This window comes from Eleutherodactylus coqui, chromosome 13, assembly GCF_035609145.1.
Source record: "Eleutherodactylus coqui strain aEleCoq1 chromosome 13, aEleCoq1.hap1, whole genome shotgun sequence".
NCBI classification, from domain to species: domain Eukaryota; kingdom Metazoa; phylum Chordata; class Amphibia; order Anura; family Eleutherodactylidae; genus Eleutherodactylus; species Eleutherodactylus coqui.
In genome coordinates, this window is record NC_089849.1 from 29,514,530 (window position 1) to 29,536,833 (window position 22,304).

The 22,304-nt window shown below is 44.8% G+C and overlaps 1 protein-coding gene across 6 annotated transcripts in view; it reads right to left on the reverse strand.

Moving 5' to 3' along the window:
• ACBD4 (acyl-CoA binding domain containing 4) overlaps positions 1 to 22,304 on the reverse strand; it is a 42,507-nt gene that overhangs the window by 14,433 nt on the left and 5,770 nt on the right. For 4 of the 6 annotated variants that reach the window (XR_010787581.1, XR_010787580.1, XR_010787579.1 and 1 more), the window contains exons 2-5: positions 8,508 to 8,766; positions 6,900 to 7,020; positions 5,380 to 5,464; positions 3,536 to 3,656 (exon numbers count right to left, since the gene is read on the reverse strand). Coding sequence is in view for 3 of the 6 variants with exons in the window: in XM_066587704.1 (XP_066443801.1) it covers positions 3,536 to 3,656; positions 5,380 to 5,464; positions 6,900 to 7,020; positions 8,508 to 8,589 (409 nt within the window). In the remaining 3 variants the exon portion in view is untranslated. Of the gene's footprint in view, positions 1 to 3,535; positions 3,657 to 5,379; positions 5,465 to 6,899; positions 7,021 to 8,507; positions 8,767 to 9,658; positions 9,883 to 19,433; positions 19,472 to 22,304 lie in introns of those variants that run through there. The other 2 variants (XM_066587707.1, XM_066587705.1) reach the window with 2 other exon arrangements.

Consider the following 22,304-nt stretch of genomic DNA (forward strand, 5'->3'; position numbering starts at 1 on the left):
GATTAGTCTGATTGCCATTAGGGAGTCGGGAAGGAATTTTTCTTCCTCTTGGTTTTTTTGCCTTCCTCTGGATCAACAACACAGAAGGATAACAGGCTGGACTAGATGGACATTGTCTTCATTCGGCCTTACATACTATGTTACTATGGTTAGACTGGATACAACTGTACCCACTTCTCAGCTGAGCACTAGAACTTGGTCTCTGCAGGTTTTTGACTTTGGGATACAAAAAGCAATTTACTGATTGCAAACAGAGATCTTGAAAACTGCGATCTGCTGAAGCAAAAGTATACAGTATAGGGATATTGAAAAAACTTTATTTGCATAAAACTGGAAAATTTCTTTAAGCAAAATGTGTGAATTTGCTTTATTTATGCCTTGGTTCATATTCAAAAGTCAATCTGCAGGGCTGGATGGCTTACAGCTGGCTCTGCAGCCCTTCTTGTCCTCTGGAAGATAGCAATTCTCTGGTGATAAGATAAACATTCACCATGATACAGTATATTACACAGAGCTTTAAACTTTACCCTTTGTAACTTACTACTTATCCAAGGCCGTTAATAATCTGCTTATGTGCAGACTCATAAATGGTCTGTATATCAGGCCACATAAATGGGGCCTTTGGCATATAAAACCCATGCACTCACCATTATAATGTGTTTATCCACATTATACTGCTATATAGCACCAAGATAATATTGCCATGTACAGCCCACATAATACCACCATATAGTGTGAAGATATTATTACCTTATACAGTCCACATATTACCTCCTAATAGTACCAAGATAATATTACCACATACAGCCCACATAATACCACTGTATAGTGCAAAGATATTATTACCCCATACAGTCCCCACAAATACACCCTAATAGTACCAATATAATATTACCACATACTGCCCAATAATACCACTGTATAGGGCCAAGATAATATTACCACATACAGCCCACATAATACCACTATGTAGTGTAAAGATATTATTACCACATACAGCCCACATAATACCACTATATAGTGTAAAGATATTATTACCACATACAGCCCACATAATACCACTATATAGTGTAAAGATATTATTACCACATACTGCCCAATAATACCACTGTATAGTGCCAAAATATTATTATCACATACAGCCCGCATAATACCACTATATAGTGTAAAGATATTATTACCACATACAGCCCACATAATACCACTGTATAGTGCCAAGATAATATTACCACATACTGCCCAATAATACCACTGTATAGTGTAAAGATATTATTACCACATACAGCCCACATAATACCACTATATAGTGTAAAGATATTATTACCACATACAGCCCACATAATACCACTATGTAGTGTAAAGATATTATTACCACATACAGCCCACATAATACCACTATGTAGTGTAAAGATATTATTACCACATACAGCCCACATAATACCACTATATAGTGTAAAGATATTATTACCACATACAGCCCACATTATACCACTATATAGTGTAAAGATATTATTACCACATACAGCCCACATAATACCACCATATAGTGTAAAGATATTACCACATACAGCCCACAAAATACCACTGTATAGTGCCAAGATAATATTACCACATACTGCCCAATAATACCACTATATAGTGTAAAGATATTATTACCACATACAGCCCACATAATACCACTATATAGTGTAAAGATATTATTACCACATACAGCCCACATAATACCACTGTATAGTGCCAAGATAATATTACCACATACTGCCCAATAATACCACTGTATAGTGCCAAAATATTATTATCACATACAGCCCACATAATACCACCATATAGTACCAAGCTAATCTTATCGCATAGAGCCCATATTATATCACCACATAATGCTAAGATATTATCACACACAGTCCACATAATACCACTGTATAGTGCCAAAGATAACATTGTCATATACAGCCCACATAATACCGCCATATAGTGCGAAGATAATATTTACATATGCAGTCCACATAATACCACCATATAGTGTTAATACAATATTATCACATATAATCCATACAATACCTCCATTATAGTGCCAAGATAATATTACCAAAAATGGTCCATATCATACCACCAGGTGGTGCCAAGGTAATATTGCCAAATACAGCCCACATAATACCACCATATAGTGCCAGTATAATATTACCACATACAGATCACATAACACTACCATATAATGCCAAGATAATATTAGCACATACAGCCCACAGTAAACCTACCAACATATAGAGGCCAAGTAACACAGCAAAAAAGACAAAGGGCTATGAGTTAAGCCCCATTTACACGCAAAGATTCTCGCTCAAAATTCACTCAAAAGCCATTGTTTGACCGATAATCGTTGTGTGTAAATGCTCCCATCTTTCGCTCTCTGCTGAATCATAATTTTTAGGTGAGCATAAAATCCATCTTTTAGCCAGAGAGCTGATAGAAGGGACCACATGCGGTGTTCTCCACAGCGAGCTCTGATTACATTGTATTCAGCTTGCAGCCCCACAGCAGAACAAAGGAACTGTATGCAGAGTGCAGACTGCCTGCTGTTCTCTGCATACCCGTCTGAAGACTAATTTACATGCAAATAAAGGTAATAAGCTGCTAATAGGCAATAGTGCCTATTAGCAGCTTATGCAAAATGATCACTCAAACTGTCATTCTCCCTATCTTTTGAATGAATTTTGAGCGATCATCTTTGTGTGCAATTAAGCCTTAAGGGCGCTGGATGGTGTCAGCAAGCGTCAGACGGTTTAGAGCATTTTTTCTGTGTGCTATGGTCATTTTTGGTCTACGTGACCTTAATTTATCTCTTTTAGAAGCACGTCAAATTAATAAATGTGTTTTTATAGATGTTCCCCATTGGAAGAGCTGGAGCTGCTTTGTCTTTTTTGCATCTTAGCTCTGACTGGTTCAATGCGTCCATGCTTCCGTCCTCTGGCGAAATTAGTTGCTGAACTGGCGTTTTCCTTTTTTTTCTCTTTTGTACTGCCAAATCATACTCCCTTAAAGTGCCCTCATTTATTTGCCATATAATACGACTAGAGATGAGCGAGCATACTCGCTAAGGACAATTACTCGATTGAGCATTGCCCTTAGCGAGTACCTGCCCGCTCGGAAGAAAAGGTTCGGCTGCCAGCAGCGGGGGAGAGCGGGGAGGAACAGAGGGGAGATCTTTCTCTCCCTCTCTCCCCCCCGCTCCTCCCTACTAACTGTCGCAACTCACCTGTCACCCGCGCCGGCAGCCGAACCTTTTCTTCCGAGCGGTCAGGTAATCGCTAAGGACAATGCTCGATCATCTCTAAATACCACCATATACTGTTAAATAGCACTGGTTGATATTTACTTTGCTCCTGGAGTTCCCATTCTTGGGTGAGTCTAGTAAATGTTGTCCCTGGACAATTGCTCAGTTTGCCACACCCAAAACTGGCCCTTCATTAAGGATGCTCTATTTAAAGAGTAGATAGAGAGTAAACGTATGAGGTCTTATTGCAGAGGAGGTTCCACCTACCACCGATGGTCTGGAAGAAGGAGTCTGGGGGACGCGGCATGTCAGGGATGACTTCATACAGGGGACGGAAAGGCTCAAACATGTCTGGTGATTTGTCGTCCAGAGGGATTGTGTCTATGATCTGATACAAAATACAAGGTTTTTGGCTTTCATCACAACAGAATACGTTTTAAAATCAAACATCAAAACTTATTTTAAGGGAAGCCCACTTAGGGCAATTTTAGTTAGCAGGGTCTCTGGAAATTGTGCTGATCGCAGTTTTTTTTTTGCTGGGACCCCCAGTGATCAGCTGTAATCTGTGGAGCAAACTGACTACAAGTATTTGATTTCCCCACAGTGCCCCCACAGGGGAAATAAGGCATTACACAGTTCTCCTTGAAATCAATGAGTCATCCATGTAATGCCTAGGCATATTGTGACAGATTTACGAAACTGTGTTGTTCATAGCAACCAATCACAGTGCAGCTTTCATTTCTCATTGTGTTGGTACAAAATGAAAGCTGTGCTGTGATTGGTTGCTATTGTCAACAAAGACAGTTCTACTTGTACTTTTGTTTCATAAATCTGGTCCATTGTGTTTTTCAGAGCAAAAAACACTCTTTATGGGCATTCTCCACTCTGGCTAATAGATGAGGGTTCTGCATGTGGGATTCTTATGTATTAAAGTGGTTATCCCATCCAAATAATTTATCACCTCTCCATAGGATAGGTAATAAATGCTTGATTGCTGGGAGTCTGACTGCTGGGACCCCCAGGGATCCTGAGAATGGCGTACCACAAATTTGCCAGTTAAATGTAGTGGAGGTACACATGTGTGACCACCAACTCTATTCACAGTCTATGGGAATAGCTGAGCACAGTGAGCGGTGGTCATACATGTGCACCACTACTCTATCCCCCAAGAGGAGTTGGGATGCAACATTTTTGTGACCCCTGGGGGTTACAGATATCAGACCCCAGCAATCACCAGGTTCTCCTTACCCTGCTTATTTGCTGCTGTTTGTTTCATGTCTCTGAGTTGTGATTTTTCAGGTGTTCTTCCTCATTTTTCTACTGTATGCAATTCACTATCAGGGAGAAGGTGTGTAGCAAGCCCAGCATTCTGACAGTAGTTCCCTGTCCTGACTTCCATGCCCTTGCCTCTCATGTTGAATTACACTGTCTCTGTTCCAATCAGCAGGGAGGTAATATCTGAATGCCTACCCCTCTGCTTCCCAGGGCGATCAGGAATTTAGTGACATTCTGGTCAAATGGTAAGTAAACCCACTATAATGTGTGTGTAATGTTCACACACACGCACGCACGCACACACTCTGTAACTCAGAATTCTCTAATAGACTATTAGAAAATTGGTTTTATAAAGCAGACAACCCCTCTAAGATCCTGTATGTCAGGTATACATGTATAGGCAGGTCAAATGCCTAACGCTCTCCAGTAAGTGATGTATTTGGCAAGGCAGCTAATATATAATGGAAATGTGCTGTGGAAATATATTTCCCAACCCAGCTAATAACCAGGCTGCAGAGTTGTAGCTAAGCTTTCCTTCACCCGGAGCAAAGATTCAGCTGACTGCCCGAATTCTGCATCTGCATACCCTGGCAAAGACAGGGTGACACCTGGGCACTGGCATGCTGGGGCGGTTCATGGAGGCAGATACATTACATTTACATGTTTGGCTGTTCCATTTAGTAGACTCTGATGACATCGAGGACTAGGTGCCAACACAGTCTATGGGGAATAGGTTTAACTATCACTTCCCTATGGTGTGAAGCACTCCAATACGATTTCGTCCTGACTATTAGACTTTGCATTTCATGCTGTTGAGGCATCACATTGTTATGTACCTTTTGTGCAGCTCTTTTCATTTCTTTGATATAAGCAGACATGGCATCTTTTTGACTCATAGCATCAAGCTTGCTCCAGGCATCCCTGCAAAAACACACCAAGATAATGGGAATTGCATCATGGTAGCAAAAATAGACAATTACTTGGTGGTCCACGGTGGGACGTGCTGCTTCATCCCCATCCAGAAATGTGATAATGAATCAAAAAAGTCCTGGGACCCTCCTATGATATATTGTAGACAAGGGGGTCATACCATCTCCAAAAGCAAACAGGATACAGAAGCTTGTGCTTGGCTCTGTTCACATCTGTGTCCAAGGTTTCATTCGGGGGCCTGCAGCGCAGATCTGTCCAAAAGTCCTGGACGGAATAGTACTGTATGCTGCACTACTTTGTCCAGAAAAATGTCAGATAGCATAACGAAAGCTAGATGGACCCCATTATAGTTCAGAGAGTCCACTTTGTTCCAGAATAGGATGGATCACGTTGGACAAGGATTCTGTTTTCCTTCTCCCATAATGGAGCAGGAGAATGGAAATTTGCATGAAGCCATTAAAGAGATTGTCCAGAACTTTTACTATTGATGACCTACCTTTAGGATAGTCAATCAGTGGGGGTCTGCCACTTGGGATCCCCAACGATCAGCTGATCACAAGGCCTGCTGTCAGTATGGACAGTGCTGGAAGCAGATGGAGCTGTCAACATTGCATTGAATTCAATGGGAGCTGTGCTTGCACTCTCCTGGGCGTAACTATAGAGGATGCTGTTGCACCTGGGCCCTGGACCCTTAGGAGGCCGGCCCATAAGGCCTATCTTCTCCATATAGGGAGCCTAGTAGTATAAATAAAGCATTATAGTTGGGGGCGCCCTGTTACAGATTTTGCATTGGGGCCTCCGAATCATCAAGTTATGCCTCTGGGTATGGGTATAGAGGGTGGGTGCAGGGTTGAGGGGCCCAGCTGAACTTTTGCACCCAGGCCCCTGAGCCTTTAGATACACCCCTGCTTGCAGTACCAAACCACGCTGCTGCAATATAGGCAGCACTATCTGCTTCCAGCATTGTCTGCACTGACAGTAGGCCTGGGGATCAGCTGATCATTAGGGATCCTGAGCAGTGGACCCCCATGGATCAACTATTGTTGTCCTACCTTATGGTAAAAGTCCTGGACAACCACTTTAATGCTGGTGTGATCTCAGATTTAGTTAATGATGAGTAATATACAATGTTTCACTTCTGCATCATTATGCATACAGTTCCCAAAACTGAGGTCAGTACAAACATGTATTGTTGGTCCTTAAAAAGGTTTTCTTGTCAAGACAACCCTTTTAGAATAGCCGACTAGATGATCAGCTAATGGCATCCATTCAAAAGTAATACATGGACAGGCCGGGAGTTGCTGATATTATTGGCCTCCCCCCCCCCCCCCCCGGCTCATAGAGGGAGGTCCTGAGTGGGAGATCCACTTTCTATGATGTTCATATTATCTAATAGCGCCTATGAAGTAAAGTATAGTCTTCATACCACTTGTATCTGCCAATAGGATCCCAGAAACCAGGGCGGGAAATATTGCAGGGTCCTACGGTGGCCTGTTTGTAGTAGCCATAGAATTTGAGCTTTTCGTTGTTGGATGGTTGATAAGCACCTATAGACACCAAAATGAAAGGTCTAGTCATTCAGTTACTGACGATCACAGAGATTTAATGCATTTTCTTTATGGAGACCTGTAGAATGGGATAATTTTGTCATGTTCATGATACTTTACATTTTCCTCTGTTGAGTTTATGTAATGTGTAGGTGACACAGGCTGAGCGTGTGTGATGTATAGGACTGAAGAAAGCATGCGCGGTCTCAGGTGGGGCAACATTAAGTCAGAGAAAGGGTAACATAGATTGTAGAGGGGAGAAAAAGTAGGCCCCTGTTGCTATATACTATGAGCTACAGATGTTGGTGGAGCCAAGTCAGGCTTCCCGGGTTACGAGTGCACCTAAAAGGGACTATCTGCCATCTGAAACCTACACACAAAACTGTTATTCCGTGGGATAGACCACCGATTGTTGCATTCGATTGTTCTTTTGAAAGATATCAATTCTAAAATTCTTGAGCATCATCAAGTCATATCCTACATCTACTTCTTGGTGCGATAAGAAAGCTTTTAAGGCAAACCTGACTACCCCACTGGTCCAACCAGAGGTGGACAAATGGCTACCCATTGCCTAGTTACCTACCAATTCAGCAAAGCAACCTGTGTCTCACATCTATGTTTCACACCCAAGACTTCCTTAAAAGTTCTCCAGTTTGGAGAATTCCTACTTTTTAGAAGGGTCCCTTAACATTAAGCTGATCAGAAAGCTTTCCCGTCTAGGACCCCCCAGCGATCAGCTGTAACCTTTGGGAACACCTAGCAGTAAATGTTGAATTTTCCTGCAGCACGACCGCAGGAGAGATGAAGCATTACACCTTTACCATTCATATCAATGGATTGTCTGTGTAATACAGGACAGGTCCTCCACAGCGAGAGACCGCTCCCCACTCCGGCCAAGAGTTGAGGATCCAAAGCAGAAGACCCTGGCACTCCGAATTCACTAATAGAGTATACAAAAATTGTTTTTCTAAACCAAACAACCGCTTTAAGAACACCGACCTGAAGTTGTAATGGCCCTGTCTGTACAGATATTACTTGCTGGGCTTCTATCAACATGACCTGTCTATGAGCTATAATTGTCAAAGCAGCTTGGATAAGCGGAAACCAGAACACTGTGTCAAGCCCTGTCAGAATGATGGACAGCGCCCAAGGACAGAGCTGGCAGAAGTGCCAATTACCAAGATATCTCGAAGCTCCAGAGGCAAAAGCTACACCTGATACCAACACCCCATGTGTGGATAGATATCATGCATCCTATCCATATATACTGCCTTTAATGATATAGCACAGTCTAGTATAATTACATCGTTGCTATGATCTATCATTGCACTCCATATCTTGTGGGGTCTGCAGGTATAGAGCCCAGTAGCACTTCTAATTGCTGTGCCCACCACTGCAATATTAGCTAAAGAACGGAGGAACTTATGGCATAGAAGAACATTGCAGGAACTCATTAGATCACTCAGTGTTATATAGGGATTACATACCATGTTTGGGTAAGTTCTGAATAACGGACACAGCTGCTTTAAATTGTCTCTCATAACCAGCTTCATCTTGATCCGTCCCCATGGGTCTAGAATGCAGCTCTGCACAGTCCCCGGCTGCAGCGTGGAAAGCCTTTAGGCTTTGCCTTGTTTTCCAGGACTAAAGCACTGCCAGTTACTGTCGTGGCACTGATCTACTGTACGATGCCCTGATAACACATGAACTCTGATCTGCTTCTGCTGACATCGAGAAGACCGGAATCTGCAAGATACAAAATCATAAGGAATAGTCATTACTGCAGGGAAAATGTGATGGTCACAAATATAACTACTAAAGAGAACTTCTCAGCAGTCATTTCTAAGCTATATGAGTTGGGTGACAACCAATACAGCTGCCGCCGGAGCTACCACAAGAGTTGTCACCAAAGCTTTCCATAAGCCTTGAATGGAAAAGTTGCAGACAAGTGGAGAATTGATCTCTGCATGCTTAGTTAAGTTGCCGGAGTTATCAGGTTGGGGGGGGGGGGGGGGTGCAATTGTGGCTGGCATAGTCATTGCAGGGCAATACAATGACCTGACTCGTCAGAATAGGTCATCAATAAGTGATCGTCAGGGGTTCTCTGTTTCAGATTGCCACTGATCAGCTGTTCGCCCGGCCCACTATCTGTGCAGACAGAGCCGGAAGCAAACAGCTCTGTCAATATTGCAGCAGTCTGGGTTGGTATTGCATTGAATTCAATGGGAGCTGCACCTGCAATACCAATCCAAGCCATTGCAATGTGGACAGAGCTGTCTGCATCCGGCTCTGACAGCACTTCGGCCGATCTACTATTGATGACCTATCCTAACAATAGGTCATCAATACTAACGTCCTGGACAATCCCTTTAGAGTGCAGAATTCTTGCGCTTCAATCAGATCTCTTCCTGTATTTCCTTAAGTGTACTATAAGAATGAAAGATGGATTAGGATTTGTCATGGGTCCAAATGCCCTCCCCACAAACATACGGTTTATGTGGGCCCTTGGGTGACAGCATGATAATGGCAACAACAATGCCACCTAATAAGGCAGCCATAGTACCCCTCTGACAATGCTAGCCACAGTGATTCCCTACAGTGCAACCAAGGAGGTGCAGCCAATGCAAAATGTACCTACCTGGTGATATCCATGGGTGTCGAGTCCTGCCACCCCTTAGGCTGGCACTGATGACATCACCATGCTGGTGCTATGTAATATGATCAACACTGTTTGCTGAGCAGCTTGACAAAGGAGTCTGTCAGCTTCATATGTTATTTGTTAGTGGAGTGAACAGATCACTGCTCTACAGTCCCCTGTGGATGGGGGCTTTTAAGATCAATTTGCGGTGCATTTTGCAGAATGCTTATGTCAGTTCTGCATCTGCATGGTTATCCCTATGACAACCCTGAGCTAGTAAAAGTGTTGTCATGGGGTACAGACACAGACGCTTTTCTTACAGGAGGCCTTCTATATGGTCACCTGTGCTAAAGTTACTCCTTACTCTCACCATTCACGTGGAGGAGCAGCAATATGCACTCAATGGCAAAAAATAATGCACCTACCCTGTTTCCCGGAAAATAAGACCTACTCTGAAAATAAGCCCTAGCTGCATTACATTAATAAAAAAGACTTACCTAGCAGGCTCAGTCCAGGTCCTCGAGCTGCTGTCCGGAGCTCTGCAATGGATCCTGCAGTCCTTGTTCACCCACAGAAGATCACTTTCTGGTTACGGGATTCATAAATCCCACCTCCAGGAAGCAACAGCTCTGATTGGTTCTCGAGCGCTGCTCAGACAATCAATGTAGCACTCACTGAACCAATGCGATGGCTGTGATTTGTTCATCAAGTGCTGCATTGATTGGCTAAGCAGTGGTCGAAGAATCAATCACAGTCATTGCGTTGTGAAGGCAGGATTTATGAATTGTCCAATCAATGACGCAGCTCAGTGTGTCGGAGCTCCGGAGAGAAGGGGGAGGGACTGAACTGAGCCTGCTAGTTAAGTATAAGACATCCCCAAAAAATAAGACCTAGTGCCTCTTTTGGAGCAAAAATTAATATGACAGGGTCTTATTTTCGAGGAAACACGGTATGTAGAAATGTCATATAGCTGCAAAACTATAGGTACGACTAGACGCTGGGTCTTTCCACCAGAGGCAAAAAAAAGTGCTTCCTCTGTTGCCCTCTAAAAAATCTCCCAGAGGCTACTTTTGTGTAGTGGAGCTCTTGTTCAGAAATTGCTGACCACTAGACCTCCTCTACGATGCTCTTGAAAACATTTTGCCCAGTTAGCAGTGATAGGACCAGATGGGATGCCAACTTCGTCAGGATCTAGAGGCCCAGTTGCAATATTTGTGGGTACATGTGTCGCAGGATACCATACGGACCCTGTATGCCTTCATGCCTGCCCGTTTTTCATCATGTATCCAGGCTAGAGGCGGCCCAACAGGTTACTAGAGCCTCTTCTGCATTGTACAGTTTTCCCCAACAAGCTTCTGCTCTCCTTTCGCTCTAATATTGTAATCCCTTACATATAGCATCATTACATTCACACATAGAAAGCTTCATCCAATTCCAACAACATCTTGGAGCCATGAGTGTGGATGAAAAACATGGGCTAAATTGGCTTCTGCCTCATTGAGGTTTTTTGCCTTCTTCTGGGTCAACAAGGGGGGTGGAAACAGGCTGAAGTGGATGGATTTTTTTTCAGCTTAGCATACTATGTTACTAATCAGAAATCAGAGTCAAAAATCGGTGGTAGAAATGTCAACAACCTCCGATATACAGATGACACCACCCTGCTGGCGGAAAGTGAAAGGAATCTGGAATACCTTATCCAACAGGTGCAAAAGGAACGCGAACGCATGGAACTGGACCTCAACAGCAAGAAAACGAGTCATGACCGCCGTAGGCAACGGTACAGTGAACATCAAAACCAACAACGAAGAAGTCGAGTCGGTCCGAGATTTGATCTTCTTTGGATCCAAAATCGATTGCAACGGGCAACCTGGACCCGAGATCAAGAGACGGATTATACCTGGTAGGAATGCAATGCAAGGAATGGAGAAGAACTGGAAAAGCAAGGACATTAGTATTGCAACAAAATCCAGACTGGTCGATGCAATCGTCTTCCCCATAACGGCGTATGGCTGCGAAAGTTGGACGCACAGGAAAAGCACAGAAGGAAGATGGATGCGTCTGAGCTCTGGTGCTGGAGGAGAACGCTAAGGATACCTTGGACCGCCATGACAATGAACAAGGTAGTGTTAGATCGCGTCAAACCGAAAATATCACTAGAGGGGAAAATCATCAAACAGCGGCTCTTTTTTTGGCCACGTGATGCGCGCAAACTAACTGGAAACAGGACTGATGCTCGGCAAGGTCAGTGGGAAGAGAGGATCAGGATGACAAAGAACAAAACGGCTAGATATAATCAGGGCCACCAACAACATGTCAATCACCGAACTGAAAAGAGCCGTGGAGAACATCGATCCATGGAGTGACCGAAGGTCGGATGCGACTGAAGGATAATCATCAGCATGTTACTATGTATAAAGCCGGCACATTTACCCCAGATTAATTCTAATATTCTGATAAAAGAGCGTTTGGTCAGAGAGGATCTACATACGCAGGTACGTTATATCTCTTGTTATTTGCTACAATAGCGAGGTGAAATATCCACCATCCTGTAAATAGACGGTTTACTTGACACAGAATAAAGAGCCGATGCAATCAATGGGTATTTAAAGACCTCCACCCTGGTGATTTTTACTCTCAGGAGCATGATGGAACTGTTCGCTGCAGAGGTGAATACCTGGGGACGCACACTGGAAAACAACCTGTAAGGATAGGGGAATGGCCGTTCCACAGCAGTAAGTGAAGAGAGGTGGTGAATGCAATACGGCGATAGTCAGTTCAACTATGACATTAGATGCTATTAAGTGATGTGTAATAATGCCAGGAATGTACGCCATTTACTTCATTGGGCACCATGCAACTTTACATTTTCAGCAACTGGGCCTAAAGGTCCCTTTACATGGGACGACTGTTGGGTACATAGGTGCTTTATGTGTGCTTTACACAGGAGCGATCGTCGCTGGTGAATGGAGTCTGAGTGAGCGTGCAGCACCCCATTTTTTATGCCTCTCTCGGCAACACGCCGTGCGCCATGACGCGTCTTCCCATTTGCTCACACACGCACAAGTCCCTCCCTGCATGGTGATTGGATACAGAACATCCTGTACGTGACACCATTTCTGGGTTCGAGAACGCACACAGATATACAGGAATGTGTAAAAGTTTTAGGCGCCTGCAGACGGGCGGGATTTCCGCCCCTGGAAGCTGCCATAGGATTGCGTTAGCAAACGCAATCCTATGCAGACGGCCGCGATTTGGCAAACAAACTTCACTCACTGGCCGCCGGCCCCGCTCTGCGCATGCGCCGGCTTCCCGGCATCCGGCACATGAAAGAGCCGGGGCCGCGGGAGAGGTAAGTGCCCGCGCTGCTCTCTGCAGACGCTCAGGTCGGGTCCTGCTGCGAGAATTCTCGCAGCCGGATCCGACCCGGCTGCCTGCAGGCGGCCTTAGGCAGGTGTGGAAAAAATGATACAAAGTAAACATGTTTTTCAAAAATAGAAGGCGTCCAATTGGTGGCAAATTTACTCTGCAGCTGGACGACGCCCCCTGACATTTAGCCGATGCCATTAGTAACTATCTTCAGGTTAAAGAAGAACAGTGAGTCCTTGAAGTGATGGTATGCCCCCCGCCTCTTACCCCCCCCCCCCCCCCACACACACACACAGAGCCCTGATTCTATTATCATCCAGTCGGTCTTAGATGACATCAAGAGACAGAAGGATTTGAGCGAGCCAACATCCACAGAAGGTCTGTGCTTAGTTCTCCAAGATATCCGGAACAACCTACCTGCCAAGCTCTTTTACAAACTGCATGCAAGTGTACCTAGAAGAACTGATGCTGTTCCGAAGGCAAAGGTTACAAATATTGATGTAATTTAGATTTTTCCTTTGTTCAGTCACTTTGTATTTTGTTATTTGACAAAAAAAGAACTATTAACACTTCTACTTTTGAAAGCATTCTTACTGTGCAGCATTTTTTCACACCTGCCTGAAACTTTCACACAGTTCTGTATATCCGCACGGGCCATGACAGAAACTGTTACAACACCCAACAACACAATTAAGCATAAACAGTCATACTTCAAGCATTAGTTCCACAATACACAGTTACATTATACCGTTCCCTCCACAGCTGCGGCTCACTAATTTACTCTGCGGTATTAATCCTACACTTTCTACGACACCGGTTGTTGAATCAGCAGTATTATCAAAGGCAGTTATGTAACAACTCCCTGCAGCTAGGCATTCTGGTCTATCCCTGCAGTGCTTATCCTATCAGGCATAATGTCTACAAAATAGATTCTATGTCTGAAGGCATGTCTCCTAGAACACTCACTAGTAACTATAAGGCCTCCTTCCCACGGACGGATTTCCGCTGCTTAATTTGCGGCGGAAATCCGCTGTGTTGCCCGCAGCTATTAGGTTCTATTGAACCTAATAGCTCAGGGCTCATGGTGCGGAATTCCACCACGGAATTCCGCACCATGAAATCACCCGTCCTCACCCGCGGCATGCTCTATTTGCCGCGGATGTACGTGCGGACGCTTCCATTGCAGTCAGCGGAAGATAGCGTGAAATTGCCTCTCCACCTACCGCCGTCGCGTCATATGACACGGCCAGCCGCGTCATGTGACGCGGTGGGCGTGTCATGTGACGTGGCCGGCGTGTCACGCTGAAGCGTCATGCGGGAGCGAGGACACCGGATCCGCAGGTAAGTTTGGGGTCTCTGGGGGGCGCCTAAGGCTGGGTTCACACAAGGCAGATTTGCCGCGTTTTTTCCGTTGCGGTTTTGCCGCAGAAGAAATGCTTCTGCGGCAAAACCGCTTCAAAGGTTAATTTTGGCTTGCAGATTTTCCTGCGGATTTTCTTGCGGAAAAATCTGCAAGCATTTTTTCCGCAACGTTTTTTACTTTTTGCCGCGTATTTTAGTGCGGATTTTGCTGCGTCCATAGAGGTCTATGGACAAAAAAGCGCTGTGGAAAAGACAGAAGATTGGACATGCTGCATCTTTTAAAACCGCGCCGCAGTTGCATTTCCGCACTGCGGCTGTGCGGAAAAAATCCGCCCTGTGAGAACAGCTTTTTTGCAAAACTCATTTGTGCTGCATTGCACTGCAAACGCAACGGTTTTGCTGCAGTGTGGATACGCAACGGCAATCCGCGGCAAAACCGCAACAAATCCGCCCTGTGTGAACCCAGCCTAAGGCTGCTATAACACGAGCATTAGCGGCTGCCAGGCTTCCTGAAAATTGCCGGGCTGTATCTGCAAGCGGAGTTTTAGTCAGGTTGGTGACTACTGGCATATGAATCCTCAGATGAATCCTGCTGACAATGAAGTGCCTATGGGGCAAATCTTGAATAGACACACTGCCAGCCGCGGTAAATTTTCGCCCCAAAATTCTGCAGACCACCTGTGAATTTAGATGCGGAATTGAAAATAACTTAAAACATTTCCGCAATTCTACATCAAAATTCGCAGTTAGGCCGGCTTCCCATGGTCATGCACAAAATGCAGTGAACTCATTAGATTAATTAACTATTTCAATGGCTGGGAGCATTGGTGCCTATCTTATTGCATGTGCAAAACCCAGCAAAAAAGCAATGTTTGTTCCCCAAATACGTACATGCGTGCACTAATACGCATACGCTCGTGTGAAGCCAGCCTTAGATCTGCGCTTTTTGGTGTGGAATTTCGCAGCTGTGGATTTTGCTGTGTCGGGTGCCATTTGGGTATCCTGCCAGTCCCATGGAAAGTGAATGGACTGCTGGTGCGCACGAAGGAAGGAAGAACAAACCCATTGACCCCAACAGGTTCTCTTCTCTGCGCATTGCATGTGCAAATCTTGTGCACGCAAATACGGAGTGTGTGACAGCTGATGTAGCGTGACATTGTGGGCGGAGCTTGCCTGCCTCACTTTCTCATCCCATTTACCGTAGTGCTAATGGCCAGCTGCTAATTAATCCATAATGTGGCTATTGCAGACTTGCTGGCTGTGAGTGTCGCGGCGCCCCTAGCAGGTTCCCGCGGCGCCCTGGTTGGGAATCACTGAGATATAGGGGCCCATTAAAACTTTTTAATGAGTGCAATTCATTCCCCATATTTCTGCTGGACTGGAGGAGAGTCATAAGAAGCGGTCATCAGCAAAGTAGTTATCTCCGTGCCTGGGCGACCGGACTTGAGAAAAGCAGTAGAATGCAGACTGTAATCGCTCTCCACCATAGCAGCCATGGTTTACATAAAGGACAGCATGAGGGTAAGGCCGCTTTCACACGGCCGAGATGCACAAATATGAACCCCATTAATGTGAATGCAGTCCTACACATCACGATGCAGGAAAAAAAATGGCGGCATGTCCTATCACGGGCGTTCGCTTGGAACACATCACCCAATGTTTTCCATGGGGCCAAGAAAAGCATCACACAGTGTGTGAGGAGCCCGCAAATCCGATGCCATGCAAGCTTTCCCATTGAAAACAATCGGACACACTTACCGATCCTCCGACGCAGCTTTCAGCCAGGCAGCAGGATCGCTACTTCCCTGAAGTGATGGTAGAAGTTTTTGACACTTCCATGGGGAAGTCGTGAATTTCACGGCCCAATATCGCACTCACCCCTTGTGAAATTAGCCTAATGCAAAGGAAATTCCATGGCAAAATTAGCATAATTTCCATAAAGAATAGTCAAAGTCTGCACCACCGGTCAGGAAGTTGACTCGAAATCAGCTGGATTTCCGCAGCCCATTTCAGCAGCCTCAGCGCTCCTGCTCACCACCAAATTTGTTGCGCCGTCACCACTTCCTTCATCTGGTGACATCTACTAAGCACAGCACCGCCATTGGGTGATGTCACTTCTGCACCACCTGACCAGCGGTGAGGCACCCGCTAGAGGCTGCCAGGTAGCGGGTGAAGGGTTGCACTAACAGTGCAAAGACTTCGGAGGTGAGGGGAGCACTGTGGCTGCTGATTTTGAGTCAAAATCTGCACCAATAACTCATATTTTGCCTAGAGGGCAAAATCCGTTTAAGACAGAGCCATCATATAGCCGTGTGCATGAGGCCTTAACGCTTCCCAATCCACTATCTGACATCTGAAGACATTCTGGTTGAAGGCTGTACAGCTCTGATGTTGAAAGACGTCCCGCAGGGTATTCTTACTGTATATTACTGGCTACTCTGTTGTCAGGGACCTCTCCTGCATGTCCCATACTGCAGTACTGGCTCTAGCCAGCACATGGCGCCATTGTAAAATGGCAGAAACAGAAAGCCCCCTAGGAAACCCTGAATCCAAAATTGAATTGCAAAGGGTTAATATGATCAAAGTAGGGTTCTGCTTCTAGGACCCTCACGTTCAACCCTTATAACTGCAGAATGGTAATATGACAGTTCTGCGCTGAAAGAAAATATACTATATGGATCCTATAACAAGAAAGTCCTTTAAGAGGTTTTTGGACCTGGCTACTAGAGTGGGTCCAGATTATTACCTAAAAATGCCCCGAGTTGGCGTTTTACAAATGGATGAATAACGGCTCCACTCTTAAACCGGACCTAGAAGGTACAGGAGTGCAGGCCTAATACAGAAGAAAGGTGAAGTGTAATCTGAGAAATCAGCATCAGCCGCAGTAAAATTCTTCACATTGGAGGAATTCACTCCACATGTTACGAGCGCAAGCTCTGCAGATGTAGTGCGGGGAGACTGCTGATCCAGCACCAGCGTGCAGTCATGGAGGTAGCGAGAAGACCCAGGAACGCTGACAGCTTACTTTAGTGTCAGAAGAAGACATTTTCATATATTAACGCCAAAAATAACATTATAGTGTTCCTAGCCCCGGGCCTGGTACCGCATTACTACTGGTTATAGAGGGGGGGTGAGACGCTAAAAATGGGATTTATTGTTTAATACTAGTAGAAATCTGTTCAGACTGGTGGAATGTTCTCAGGAAAAAAACTATTTCCTGGCAGGACAAGGTGTGGCGGTAGCCAAGGCAGATACACTATCCTACCAAAAGCAATTGGACACCTGAGAAAGAATCAAAAGTAGTATTTATTTCTATATGCTAATACTTAGTGGGGCTCCGTTGGCCCAATTGCCATCAGATACTCTCTGTGGTGTACTTTCTACTCACATCTGATACACTTCAGCTGCTACCTGGTTTCCGTGAAAATAAGACCTACCCTGATTTTTGGGGGATTTTTAGGGAGGCTTGAACTATAAGCCCTACCCTGAAACTAAGTTCTAGCTGCATTATATTAAAAAAAAAAAAAAAAACTCGGTCCAGGTCCTCCTGCTGCTGTCCGGAGCTCCGCCATGCATCCTACAGTCCTCGTTCACCCACAGATGATCACTTCCTGGTTGTGGGATTCATAAATACCACCTCCAGGAAGCGATGGCTGCAATTGGCTAAGCAGCGCTTGAGAACCAATCAATGCAGCGCTTGATAAACCAATGCAATGCCTGGCATTGGTTCATCGAGTGCTGCATTGATTGGTTCTTCGACCGATGCTCAGCCAATCACAGCCATCGTGTTGTGGAGGCAGGATTTATGAATTAGCCAATTAATTGTGCGGCTCAGCACGTAGGAGCTTTGGTTAAGCAGCAGGAGGGTCCTGTACCGAACCTGCTAGGTAAGTATAATAAGACCTCCTCTGAAAGTAAGACCTAGCGCCTCTTTTGGGGCAAAAATTAATATAAGACAGGGTCTTCTGTTGGGGGAAACATGGCATTTCCTTCCATCCTGCAAATGTTTGGCGAGTTCTCCCAAAAAAGATGCATTGTCCTTCTACAATGGTATAAGGCGTATGGTCATTGAACAGTTGAGTAATGGAAGAATGTTTAATGGAGTGACGAATCACGCTACTCTAACTACTAGTCAGATGGATATATACTCAAGTGTGGAGAATCCTGGGGAACACCTTTTACCTGAGTGTGTTGTGCCAACAGATAAGTACGGCGAAGGTTCCGTTATGGTCTGGGGATGGTTTACATGGCATGGTCTCGGTCTGTTGGTTGTAGTGATAAGAACCATGAACACGGAGGTGTACCCCGACATTCTAGACAATAATGTGCTGATGACAATGTGACAATACTCTGGGAATGGTCGGCCATACTTCCAACAAGACAACGTGCCTTGTCACAAATCCAACACTGTTTTACGCTGCGTTGAGGATAGAGATGAGTGAGCACCAAATTGCTTGGGTGCTCGTTACTCGAGCCAAGCTTTTTGTAATGCTCGAGAGCTCGGTTCGAGTAACAAACACCATTGAAGTAAATGGGAGACTCAAGCATTTTTCAAGGTGCCCCATGCTCGGCATAGGGGATGGTTCTTTCTCTGTCTCTCCTGAAATTTACGAGTGACAAGTACTTTCGAGTGTGCTAATGCTCGATCGAGCATCAAGCTCGGACGAGCATGCTCGCTCATCTCTAGTTGAGGATATGGATGTTCCACGATTGGCCTGCACGGAGTCCAACCTGAACCCACTGAACATCTTTAGGCTGATCTGAAAACGTCTGGCGAGTTCTCTCAAAAAAAAGATGGTCGCTGTTCATATTTCCTGATCCGACGTTCCAATTCTCCCAAAGATGTTCAATAGGGATCAGGTCAGGACTCTGCTTTTGTAATGGACTACACACACACACACTAAAAGAACGCTAGTGGGTTGCAGGCTTTAAATGCATGGATTTCTGTTGTGGTTTTCCATTGAAATCCTCGTCAGTTCTTCTGCATGGATTTCAATCTGAGTGTATTCTTACAATGGTATAAAATAACCAAAGGAGTAGTACTCACCCTACTGCCCATGGATCAATGCTTTTCCGGTCCCCTGCTGATCTCTGCACTTTCTACTATATCTATGACGCGTCAACACCACAGAGCTCACTGCTGCGAGCCTGCGGCCAGTGATAGCCAGCCGTGGTCACATGCTGTGTGTTTTAATATTTTCATCATTTTAGGGGTTGGACATGTCCAGGATTAGGAAAACATAGGGGCCTTCTACCAAAAACCAAATAAGGGAGATGGAATAAATCTTCCACAGTGCCACCTATTGAAAGGCAGCTATCCAAAGATAGTACAGCTGCATGAAAAAAAGCTGCAATACCAGTCACAACCCATGGACAGGTGTGGCACTGCCTCTAGAAGAGAGCAGCCACGTCTTTCTAATCTTGTGCAATCCCTTTAAAATGCATTGTTGCTGCATGCTGCATTCACTATGAACATACAACTGTACCCAGAATCCAACATAACTGTGCAAGAAGCATCAGGGGAGAACTAGATAGTTAAATGTTGTCAAGGAGGAAGTGGCTGATCCCATGGAACCGCTCTAAGAAGCAAGAAGGATATTGATCTGAAACTAAACAAAAGGGGTTTGGTACCGTGTTAGCCAGGAGAGCAAAATGTGATTGTTCCCAGCAAGACAAACCAAGTGATCTTGTAGATATGATAGCTTTTAATGGCTAACAAAAATACATGATGTTATAGCGAGCTTTCAGACCTGTGCAGGGTCCTTCCTCAGGCCTCCTTAGACCCTGCACAGGTCTGAAAGCTCGCTATAACATCATGTATTTTTGTTAGCCATTAAAAGCTATCATATCTACAAGATTACTTGGTTTCTCTTACTGAGAACAATCGGATATTGATCTGAACACTGTATAAATAAGCTAATTACTTCATATTTCCAATTAAACCTGCATTCAGCTATTGAGCAGCTGACGTTGTGGATGACCTAGACGCCCACTATGGCCGATCCACCACCAGATTAGCCATATGTCTCCTATTTGGATCAGTCAGTGGGGTCATTACATCACAGCTCTGAAGGAGGAAACTACCGCTTCCATTCTCTATCTGTGGTTTCCTGCTTGCATGTGTCTCTTTACTGGTTTATTGAAAATCTGCAACTTTCTATCATATTAGCAAATAACTTTGTGTTACTGAGCAGCAGGTCTATAGTGGTTTTGTCATCTACACTATCCCACCAAAAGTAATTGGACCCCTGAGCAAGAATAAACAGTATTTATTTCCATATGTTAATACTTAGTGGGGCCTCCTTTGGACCTAATGATATTGGATACACTTTACCTTCCATTTCCCTCCATTCATCCTGCAAATATTTGACGAGTTCTCACAAAGAAGATGGACGCTGTTCATATTTTCTGGCGCAACATTCCAGTTCATTCCAAAGAGGTTCAGTAGGTTCAGGTTGAGACTCTGTGCAGCCGGTCCACTCATGGTACATCCACATTCTCAACCCAACATAAAGCAGTGTTGGATCTGTGACAAGGCGCGTTGTCTTATTGGAAGTATGGCCGACCATTCCCAGAGTATTACCACATTGTCAGCAGTACATTACTATCTAGAATGTGAAGGTACACTCCATGTTCATGGTCCTTGTCAATACAATTAACAGGCCGAGACCATGCAACATGACACATCCCCAGACCATAACGGAACCTCCGCCGTACTTATCAGTTGGCACAACACACTCAGGTAAAAGACGTTCCCCAGGATCCTCCACACCCAGGTGCAGCTATCCGATTTGAGGATGGAGTAGCGTGATTCCTCACTCCATGGAACTTTCTTTCACTGCTCAACTGTCCAATGACAACGCCCCTTGCCTAATAGTAGATGGGCCAATGCATCTTCTTTGCAAGAACTCACCAGACAGTTGCAGGATGAATGAAGGGAAATACCAGCTGAAGTTAATTAATGAAGATCAGACATTAGTGGAAAGTATGCCATGGAGAGTATCCAATGTCATTAGGGCCAAAAGAGCCCCACTAAGTAACATATGGAAATAAATACTACTTTTGATTCTTGTTCAGGTGTACTTTTGGAAGGATAGTGTATGGCGCTATAAGGGTAGTCAGGCTACCATCAGGGCACTACAGGTGTTACGGTTGTGAGGGGTCTGGTCTTCATTTTTATATTGGCTGAAATGGTACAGAAACATCACATTATCCACTTTCCAACCCCATATGGGGGCCCGTGTATAAAAGGTGCTCATACACGTTCGGCTGGCAGATATTTCTCCCAACTCCCCCAAACACTTGACCACTTGGTTAGGCAAGTGCAGTAAGCCACAGTTCTGATGGCGACTTATCTCCAGGGGGAACAAAAGGACCAAGCGTTGAAGTTCAACTTGCCCAAACCTTTCCCCATCTGTCAGGGGTCTACATAAACATGCAGCAGTCGTCTGAATCCACCCAAATTAATGGCTTTGGATAAGGGCGTTCGTACCATGGAAGCAGATCATGTGACTGCTATGGAGCCCATGGAGAGAGCGGCCAAGCAATGTTTGGCTCTACCAACTTTCCTTTTCCAGAGGAACTGAATTGCTCAGAAACAAGGGGAAAATATCTTGAGTGTCATCAAAGGGTAGCGGAAGTGAAAACACGCATCAGACCCTTCTGTCCTGGGTGCCAAAATAAGGCGGCCATTTTGATCTATGCTATGGCACCCCCTTTCTTCTATGTACATCACTGACTTTGGACAACGATTCACGAATGTGCATGGGGGCCTTTACAAAAATCCTTTCGCCAGATGTCTACAATGAGAGGAGGTGTAAAAGAGACCAAAGGCCTACACCTCTACGGGAACCAAATATTGCAAGAAATTCAGTTGCTTTTTTTTTTCATTTCCATGCAAAATGCCCGTTAACATTTA